Genomic DNA, 10,938 nt, shown 5'->3' with positions numbered 1-10,938 from the left:
TTGTATGAATCTTTATCCATGATGACCGTGGCATTGCCCTTGTCTGCAGAGAGGATGACTATATCATCTCTCTTTTTTTTTACATTCGCGAGTTCAGAGCGTTCGTTTTTGCTGATGTTACTAGTGGGTTTCTTAGCATTCTTAAGAATAGTAGCTATTTCAGCTCTTGCTACATCCGCATGGATGTGTCATATGCCTCTGAGGGCTACATCAATCTGAGAAATCATATCCTCTACTGGTATATATTTAGGGATGACGGCGAAATTTAGTCCTTTGGCCAGTACCGTTTTTAGATTGTCAGAAATTGGAATGTTACTCTGATTAATCACGGTCTTGTTAACATCCAGCTTTGCGATGTGTGGCTCTGGTTTCTTTTTAGATAGGAGGTTGAATTTAGAAATCAGGTTAGCTTTGCATTTGGCTGACATTGAGTCAGCAGAAGCAGAAGTCATGTTATCAACGTGGTTCCAATCAGAAGGTGACATTTTTTGTGTTAACATTAGATGTGTTTGTAAGAGAGTCTTGTCTAAATTATCGAGTTCAGATCGGAGTAACCTTATTCTCTCCGAGATTAGTGATAGGCTAGCTTTAAATAAGATCTGTTTGGAGTTCGGTGAGGACACAGCAGCGGATGTGAGTGTGAAAGCGATGGGTATTACCTTGTTATCGCGGCATCTCTTGAGGAAGGCCAGCGTCTCGAGAAGCTGTGACTTCTTGTCTCGTTGTCTGTTAAAAACTCTAACAGATAGGTGGAATTCCTCCCCGTAGAGGGCATTAATTCTAGATTTGAAGCTTTCGTGACTGCAATGATTCATATTCTTAGGTTTTTTCGGTAAAGTCACGTAGGTAAAACATTAAAATTAATGAAAGTAAAATAAAACAAAACAAAAAAATAAAATTCACGACGTTTCGGAGGCAACACAAGTCTCCGTCATCAGGTGGGACCGTCACAGCCGAATTAGCTGCATCAAGTGAAGCAATGATCCAAGATGTAATCCCTTATAAGCAAGTTGAAGGGAGGTGGAGAGGGGGGTGGAGAGCTCATCAGGCTGTGGTAGCCAATGAATGGAAACGTATCGGGAGGGAGGAGCTCTCATGAAATTGTCTTTTCCGAGACCAAGGTTCTCTGCAAACCTCCGGGCTACCATCAAAGGTTTGTACACGAAGCCATACAAATATACAAACACAGACATAATTTCAACCGTGATGATGGGTACAAACTCAGTAATCACTGGAAAGATGTTATTAACCACGCAAAAAAAAAGACTTAATTACACTTTTTGGACCATCTTATCTGACAGGCACTATTTTAATTTACTTCACCGAGTGTTAACATCCCCAGTGTTTAACAGTAATCTCTTCATTGTTCTTTGATCACTGCTCGCCCTCCGTCCCGACACATTTCCATTCATTGTGTTGAGCACTACGTGATGTCTTTGATCACCGCTCGCCCTCCGTCCCGGCGCGTCTCCATTCATTGTGTTGAGCACTGCGTGCAGTCTTTGATCGCCGCTCGCCCTCCGTCCCGACACGTCTCCATTCATTGTGTTGAGCACTACGTGCAGTCTTTGATCACCGCTCCTCCTCCCTCCCGATACGTTTCCATTCATTGGCTACCACAGCCTGATGAGCTCTCCATCCCCCTCTCCACCTCCCTTCAACTTGCTTATAAGGGATTACATCTTGGATCATTGCTTCACTTGATGCAGCTAATTCGGCTGTGACGGTCCCACCTGATGACGGAGACTTGTGTTGCCTCCGAAACGTCGTGAATTTTATTTTTTTGTTTTGTTTTATTTTACTTTCATTAATTTTAATGTTTTACCTACGTGACTTTACCGAAAAAACCTAAGAATATGAATCATTGCAGTCACGAAAGCTTCAAATCTAGAATTAATATAGTATCGTAATTGTATAGTCAATATACAGCAGTGTGATATACATTAGGGTGGGTAGAATAACACATAGTGCAATATTACAATGTATATAGCAATACAGTATATAATTTAATGTTGGGTTTGTCTATGGCAGTATATAGTACGGTGTAGACTCGTGTGATGTAAGATAATAAAGTTTAGATGGAAGCACATTATATTTTTTACGACGTAGAATTGTAATGTATTACTTACTGTTAGTAACTCAGCTTATTGTAAAGTATATTTAGTATACTAATGATACTATGTAGTTTATACTTTAGTTGTTTACGTGGTGGTTTTAGTTACTGCAGCTACATACTATTAACACTCCTTCCCTTTAACAGGACCCTGCGGGGTGGGCTGGTAGGAACGAACAATTGAATGGGTATAATAAAATGAAATGGCAAAAAATGGCCGCCAATAAGTGGATGCCCCGTGGCCCCGCCCTCCACCCGCGTAACCCCGCCCTGGCCACCTGTGGCCCCGCCCCATCTCGGTGTCCCCGCCCCCAGCTCGTTGCCCCGCCCGTTACCACCGTAACCCCGCCCCAACCCTGCGTAGCCCCGCCCTCCACCTCGTGCCCACGCCCCCTGCCGCCGTTGCCCCGCCCAGCCCCGCATAGCCCCGCCCCCTGCCGCTGTAGCCCCGCCCAATACACCCCTAGCGGGGGAAAGATTCTCAGGCCTGGCTCTAGGCTGGAGAGCCGCCGACAAGGGGGGGGGGGGGGGGGGGGTAGGGAGTTTTTAATGTAAAAGCTTTAAATTGAAATGTTTCTATTAAAAAACAGGGAATGTAACATTGTTAAACATTAACTCCCTTTCACACACGCGGGGGTACGATACGAAGGGAGAGTTTGAGGCCTAGGTCTAGGCTTTAGGCCTAGCTGTAGGCTTTAGGCCGCCGTGAGTTAGTTTTTAATTTAACTGTTTTGATTATTTATGTAAAAGCTTTCAATTTAAATGTTTCTATTTAAAAGCATCAGGGAATGTAACATTGTTAAACATTAACTCCCTTGCACACACGCGGGGGAACGATTCGAAAGGAGAGTTTGAGGCATTGTTCGAGGCTTTAGGCCTAGCTGTAGGCTTTAGGCCGCTGTGAGTTAAATTTTAATTTACAAGTTTTAATTAAAAGCTATCTCAGGGAATTATAAGGGAATGTTACACTTGTTTAGCCAGGAAAGCCTCATTAATTTAAATGTTTTAATTAAAAGCTATCTGAGGGAATTATAAGGGAATGTTACACTTGTTTAGCCAGGAAAGCGTCACTGAGTCTAAAGGTTTTTATAGGGCCATGCCAAGTGTTTGCAGTAGGGGGCGATGTTGCTACACGGACGGACGGACGGACAAACGGACGGACGATATAATCTTTTGTAGGCTGGTCCACTTCGTTCCTACCAGTATTAATGCTACCCCTATCCCCTCCCTTTGATGCTGCTAATCCTGCATAATGCACGGGCATAAGTAGTGCTATTCACATACCTGCATTTCCCATAACCCTTCCATTTGATGCTGCTAATCCTGCATAATGCACGGGCATGAGTAGTACTAATCACATACCTGCATTTCCCATAAATATGCGAAATACCTTTTGAAATGCATATTCTTTTGTCAAGGCGCCCTTTTCCCCCTTCCAACCTAGCTTATATATATGCTCTAAGCACGTGTGCTGTTTCATTCAGACGCTGTCGTCTCGACATACCTGGTTTTCACCTGAGGACGGCTGCTTGCGTTGTGGCCAAAACGTCGTGAGAATTGTTTTATGTTTTATTTTTATTATTTTATTACTTCCCTTCTACGTGACTTTACCGAAAGAACCAAGAAGAAGATGAAACATAGTTTAGCTTTATTTGTATACATATTTTAAGTATTTATTTATTTAAAGCTTTCGTGACTGCAGGGATTCATATTCTTGGTTCTTTCGGTAAAGTCACTTAGAAGGGAAATAATACAATATTATTTGTTATTACTTTATTGTTTCCCTTCTACGTGACTTTACCGAAAGAACCAATAATATATTTTAAGTAATTTACCTTTCCTATACTTTTCACTCGTGTCGCCTTTTTGTATTTGTTGTAACGTTCTGACTTGTCCCTACTGGACATTGTGAACATTTGCTTTATTATTCATCGGAATCCTCCAGTATAAATATTCTGCTTCTGAAACGTTTTTGCTCTCTTCCTTCACCGACCCACACTGACTAGTGTAGTGAAGTATGGTTAATAGCCCCCACGAACGAAAGACGTGGAGAGGCTCTCATTCAGCACCTCTGGGTTCTCAGGCACCATTAGTGACACCAGTTCGGCACCCATTTGGGTTCATATAGCGTCCACACGCACTTGCGTGTCAAGACACTCCACAGAAGCCGTGCAAAATTATTTCTCTGGTGAAAAGAAACAGGGTCTCCAGCAGTAGCTGTCTGGGCAGTTCCTGGCAGGGCCTGGGGAAATTAACACAAAGCGCTGCCAACAGCATAGCATGGCATAAATCCCAAACGTGATTTGCACGTCAATATAACGTCACCATTCTTTACAAATATTACGTGCTTGAATTTGGTTGTATGGAGTGTGAGGCATTCTCTTTGGTTCTTTCGGTAAAGTCACGTAGGTATAAAATAAATTAAAATAAATTAAATCACGACGACGTTTCGGGCGCAACGTCCGTCATCAGGTGGGACAACCACAGCAAGAAACAATTGCTGAAGTGGGCAAAAGGGCTACTGTAACACGAGGCTATATAGGTAAGAGAGGGGCGGGGAGGAGCCAGAGAGGAGAGGCAGAGAGGGAGGTGTGGGGTAGGGGAAGTGGAGGGGCTGCTCGTGTCAAGAAAGAAGATGCCTCAAGAAGACGCCTCGTGAAGAAGAGTCAAGCCTCAAGTCACCCTGACCAGCCAGCAGCCCTTCTGGCTTGGTCAAGCTAGTAGTATCCAAGAGTGTTGCATTTGTGTTAATTATAAATAGTATTGCCTCCCAATAAGTTGTGAGTGCGCCTAATTCGAGCCTATTACACATACAATGAAACGAGAAAATGTAAAAAACAGAGGAATGGAATACAATACACTATTAGACATTATTGTAAAAAATAAATTTAAAGTCCATCTGTGTTAGTGAATTTGTAAAATATTTTAGGCAGGAAATTCGTTTTCAAATTTAGATTTTTTTTTCTGGGGGGGGGGACCCCCAGACCGCCTGGAAGATTTGGTCCCCCCCAATGTTGACTCCATGGCTACGGCCTTGGCCTACGGTGCCAATAATAAGTCCACGGTACCAAGCATGGGCCCACGGCACCAATAATGGTCTCACGCTCCAATCATGGGCCTATGGCGCCAATCATGGGCCCAGGTGAAGAACAATCTTGATTTTCAGCTGCTTGGTAACTAACTGATCAAGAACACAAAGGATATTTTATGCACTGAAAACAGCACCAACCCGTGTGTTTTTACACATTTGATTCAAATGTTGACCTTGAAGTCCAATAGAAAGAAATGTCATTGCAGTAGTTCAGCAAACAGTACTATGTTAGGCAGTCACGAGGTAGTGCGCTCGCTAGCTTGTGTGCAAAGGTTTCACCGTTTGAATCCGTTGGCCACTGATTAATTCTGCGGGTGTATTAAGCACAAACAATCTGCGCCCGTATACTTCACATTAGAGGTTAAGGATCCCGTAACGTCATTCGCAAGAGTAGGCCATTGCGTGGTGGAGTCACGGTTCAAAATTTTCCAACTTTGAAAAAAACACCCACTTATTACTCAAAGGAATCTATGCCAAAATAATCGACCCCCCCCTCCCACTGAAAACTTGACAGAACCCACATGTAAAAGAGTCATGAGTGATGCTTTCCACTGAGGGTCCCCTAGGCTAGACATCTGTGAAAATACTGTACATCTGTAAACAAAAAGAGCTTCATAGCTCATCGAATTTTTTCAGGATAAATAAAGATTCTGATTCTGGAATGGTTCATATGTGATAAGGTTCTGGTAGATGCTGAGGCATTTAAGCAAGTGCCCTTTCCATTAAAATGCTCGTCCTTAAGTTGGCGTGAAACAACATTCACACTAAAAGCATAATAAAACATTTAGTCACGACTGTTGAAACTTTGTCTGATTTTTTTTATGGAATTTCCGGCCAGTCCATTCGGTGCTAAACTGGTGCGCGATGATGCCAATGCAGATGAATGGCGGGCAGCCCGAGTGTGTGTGGGGCGTGTTGCACATTGCGCCTGCCAGGCCATATTTACACGGCAGCCACTCTGCCTGCCTGGCTGCGTGGGTGGCCTCACAATGGGGTTTGTTTCCTTTCTGTGGTGTCCAGTGATATTGCCAGGCAACCGTCATATTTCTGTATAGTCTGTAGTAAATGGTTTTGCTTTGAGCCATTCAAGCCTTTCGAGCAGCAGATATATAAGATCTCCGTTTACAAAAAAACCGACAGTATATAATAAATGGTTCTTTACACATTTTTGTGAATTTATTTTGTTGTTATTGTTCACCAAGGCCTGATAGTTTTGCAGTAGAATGCACCTTCATTCTTATGTAACACAGCATTAGACGACAGTGCTTTAGTGTTGGGCGCTATTGTCCCTTGCGGCGCTTGCAAACATACACCATGTTTGGCCAAGGTGCTGGGCTCTGAGTGGGTAATAAGAGGTGAAAGGTGATGATGAAATGCGACCACGCCTCGTACCTGCCGAACACCTGCGTCTGTTCCTGACAGTTCTGAATACGCGTCCGTTATAACCACACGTGCGGGCTGGACACCTTCTAACCTATATATTACATTGTACATTCAGAGCAGGTAAGGACACATCCTCTTACTGCATAAGGATTTAATGAATGTGTGAAGTGATAATATTTGAAGTGTGCGGCTGCCGTATTAACGTCAATGCTGTATAATGACTGCGGCAAATGGACGGTTAGAAAGCGCTCTTAAAATGATATCTGGTGGTAAGTGCTGCTACTACTACTGCAGTGCCCTCATGCCATGTTGGTCATGGGGTTTAATTGACCAGTCTTCCCTGCGGTGGTGAGCGTGGGGTGGTGAAGGTGGGGGGGCAACAACCGGTTCGGACATCACTCGCCACCGATGTGAGCCGTGTTATCGGTGGCCACTTTTAGTGTACGTTATTAATGAAGTATTTTTGTAATGTTATACAGTACTGTAATTTGAACCATTGCACATTTGCCTTAGTTACCATTGTGCACTGCTCATACCTTCTTTCCACTTACCTTTATCGCATTTCCCAAAGCGTACACATGTTTTTGAATGATTAGGAATATACACAGATAGTCGTCGACTTATGAACACCCGTCTTACGAACATCCGTACTTACGAGCCAGCTTCCATGAAATATTAAAACAAATTAACATTGACTTAAAACGCGAACTCGCAATTGCAAACTGAACCGTGAAACTTAATTTGTCCAGAGGAGCGGTCCTCCACGAGAGACGCAATGAGCCGGCCTCTCCGTGTGAGTGAATGTTTGCGCATGTGTGTGTGTGAAAGTTTGAGTGGGCGCTACGAAAGCGGCCACCTGACTTCGATGCTTGCTCACGACCAACACCAAGTACCTGGTGTGGTGTGTAAACATCTCCACTGGGGGAGACAAAGGCGGCCGGGCGTGGTGTTGGCCACCCCCTCGTGTGCCGTGCAGGCCTTAAGTGCTACTCGTTAACAACACTTCCTCATCCAGTGTGTAAAGGCTACACGAGGGGGGGGGGTCTTTGCGTGCGCGCACGTGTGTGTGTCGGGGAGTGGTAGTGCAATGGTTAGCGTACTGTGCTACCAACCTGGAAGCCAAAGTTCAATTCCCGTTCACGATCGACACCTATGATGATTATCTGAATTGGACCTGGGCCTCCCCGAGGTCGACTCAGCCTCAAATGAGTACCTGGTGCGGTGTGTAAACATCGCCACTGGGGGAGACAAAGGCGGCCGGGCGTGGCGCTGGCACGCTTACCCTCTCGTGTGCCACAGTGCCGGCCTTCACCGGCGCTGCTCGCTAACAGCCCTTGCACCAACAGTCTGTTAAGGCTACACGGGGTCGGGGGGTCATTGTCGCTAAGGTGTGTGTGTATCTCTGTGTGTGCGCACGTGCTCCCGTCTGTGTGTGTATCTGTGTGTGCGCACGTGCTCCCGTGTGTGTGTGTCTGTGCCGCCGTGTGTGTGCGCACGTGCTCCCGTCTGTGTGTGTCTGTGTGCTCGCACGTGCTCCCGTGTGTGTGTGCTCGCACGTGCTCCCGTGTGTGTGTTTGTGTGCTCGCACGTGCTCCCGTGTGTGTGTCTGTGTGCTCGCACGTGCTCCCGTATGTGTGTGTCTGTGTGCTCGCACGTGCTCCCGTCTGTGTGTGTCTGTGTGTGCGCACGTGCTCCCGTGTGTGTGTGTGTGCGCACGTGCTCCCGTGTGTGTGTGCTCGCCCGTGCTCCCGTCTGTGTGTGTATGCTCGCACGTGCTCCCGTGTGTCTGTGTGCACGCACGTGCTCCCGTGTGTGTGTGTGTCTGTGTGTGCGCACGTGCTCCCGTGTCTGTGTGTTCGCACGTGCTCCCGTGTGTGTGTGTGCTCGCACGTGCTCCCTTATCTTTAAACTCGCTTTTTGCCCATCCAAGGACGGGTGTATTGCAGTAAATCTGAAACTTGCAAGTGAATAGCAGACCGCGACGTAATATTCATTGCATTAATGCCTGTGCCATTTGTAATATACATTTTATACAGTATTACATGCAAATGTACCATATTTATTCTTATGTGTTTAACAATGATCCCCTTTTTGTTACACATTTTATAACACTGACCGTATGAGCATTTAAAGACAGTGAATTATTATGTTCTGACTTACGAACCGTTCGACTTACGAATGGGTCTCAGGAACGAATTAGGTTCTTAACCCGAGGACTGCCTGCTGAGTTACTTATGCTGTGCGATGCTTTTATCAATACAATCTCTCCATCAGTGAGGGCATCTGGATCAAATTTGGTATCGCAAACCCCACGCTTCACATTGAAAATAGCAAAGATAACTTGAATCCTAATTCGATGCAATTCGTATCTCCTGGTCGGTGATACTCGAAAGCAATTTTCTTGGAGCTGCTTTATATCTTTCGCATGATTGCTATAAACCTCAGAATGACTTTGAAAGAAAGGTGTTTATATAGAATTTTTTTTCACTTCGTTAGACACTTAATGGGCCACTACAATTTAAAGTAATACACGATGCAAAGTCCACCATGCACATTATCTTATCTTATTTACCGAGATACACATTGGCTGTGTCCTAGGCTGTCTAATACTGAAACTTCGTAAGGATGAAAATTACTTTTCAGTTACTTTTATTAAGACCGATCTTGTGTATTTAGTTTGCATCATCCTCTAAGAACTTGTAGCCCTACAGTAGGTGTGAGACAGTTACTTGCACGACTTACAATTTATAATAATTCTTGAACATGTTTTTGGCATTCTTGCGTTCATGTAAAAAAAACCTGCGTTACTGTATAATTCAAAGACGCACAGAAATATTGTATTTACCGTGTTTATGTTTGTATTTAGAATTAGGACAATAAGCAAACTATTTGAACGATGCTATGAAGTACTGTGTGCAGTTTTGGAATAGATTTAAAGGTATTGTATCTTGAGCAGATTTGCCGGATAGCACTGACATTTTATGGCATAGTATTAGCACAACGACATCAACGGGTGAGAGCCATCTGATTTGCTTACGTTTTGCTTGCTTTCAGATGCACAGCACAAACAGACTTTTAGGAGTCTGTGATGTCAAAGCTAAAGGACTCCAGCCGGGTGGCGCCTTCACTGGAGGTGAGCAGGGCATCCACTCCGCTGCCGGGCATTGGAGGAGCAAGCCACACGGAGCACGCTGATGGGGGCCTCAAAAAGACAACCAGCTTCACAGGGAAGAGGAGCCGAATCACCAACGCCACCCTGCCCGAGGAGAAGGTACACGCACAGTATGACCCCCCGAGGCACCACTTCAAGTAAAAACTCCTCTCGTGACCTTGAGGTGGGCAAAAGCGACATTTGGTGGTGCAGGGCCTCATGCCAGCACCCCCTTATGTGTGTATGGACACATTGTCAACATCTATACTACGATAGGTGCTAATTTAGTCCATCCATGTGTAATAAGTGGCTCCGATACGGCAGAACTTTATTTAATATTTATTAAAGGTTCTTGCACAGTCACGACTCCTCTCGTTCCCGCGGATGCCGTTGTTGCTCTCCGGCGTGACTGCGCTTGCCCCGCGCCACGTGGCGCTCACCCCGCTCTCAACCGCACCGCTGACTGGCAGCGCGCTGGGGAGCGGCCGAGCGGCTGGAGGTCGAGCCGCCACGTGGCTGGTGGAGATGGTGGGGCAGCAGCTCCTCTTCGATCTTCAACCACTACCCCGCTTATATTCGCTCTTGCGAGGCTAAGCCCCGCCTCTGGCCACGCCCCTCTAGGAACCTTCGAGAACGTTCCAGAGGCTTCCATGCTAGCTCCGCCCATAACCTTCCCTCCAAGATAGAACCCTACTACTGATAAGGCGTGGACTGTATGACAGTATTTAAAGTGTAACCCCTCAATTATGCAGGAGATGGCGCTCGCTTATTACACATCTGTAGTGGAGTAACGCGCGCGGGGTCTTGCAAACAGTGTACACGCATGTGTGAGCTGCGGACAGTGAGGTCACATCAGGGCGAATAGGTGCTGTGAGAGAAAACAACGAGAGACGACCAATTAAGGTGCATAGCGGTGATTGGCTGGCTGCAAATGCAGGCGCGGAACAGGCGCCAGGTTGGCGAGAGATTGAGGCGATAGCACGGGCGAGAGGCTACGGGAGGACGCCAGCTTAATTAGGGCATTTAATGAGGAGCACTATAAATAGGGAACGTGTGAGGCAGAGGAGTTTAGTTGGTTGGAGTGAAGACAAGAGTGAACACAAGAGAAGTCCGGGGCCCCGCTCTCCACACCTCGTCCTCTCCAGCGGTGATGGCTGATCCCCCACTGGAGGCAAGGGCGAGGTTGGAGAAGTGAGGGTA

General features: G+C 45.8%; 1 protein-coding gene across 1 annotated transcript in view; it reads left to right on the top strand.

Moving 5' to 3' along the window:
* The first annotated feature begins 6,602 nt into the window (after positions 1-6,602).
* The window catches only part of TRPM2 (transient receptor potential cation channel subfamily M member 2), a 72,328-nt gene continuing 67,992 nt past the window's right edge, over positions 6,603-10,938 (top strand). Inside the window, exons 1-2 of the mRNA XM_078610401.1 lie at positions 6,603-6,707; positions 9,642-9,858. Coding sequence (XP_078466527.1) covers positions 9,676-9,858 — 183 coding nt within the window. The 5' untranslated portion in view covers positions 6,603-6,707; positions 9,642-9,675. The remainder of the gene's footprint in view (positions 6,708-9,641; positions 9,859-10,938) is intronic.

Source organism: Lampetra planeri, chromosome 2, assembly GCF_965212315.1.
Source record: "Lampetra planeri chromosome 2, kcLamPlan1.2.h2, whole genome shotgun sequence".
Taxonomy (NCBI): domain Eukaryota; kingdom Metazoa; phylum Chordata; class Hyperoartia; order Petromyzontiformes; family Petromyzontidae; genus Lampetra; species Lampetra planeri.
Note: the sequence above shows the minus strand (reverse complement) of the source record. Positions and strands in the feature narration are given on the sequence as shown.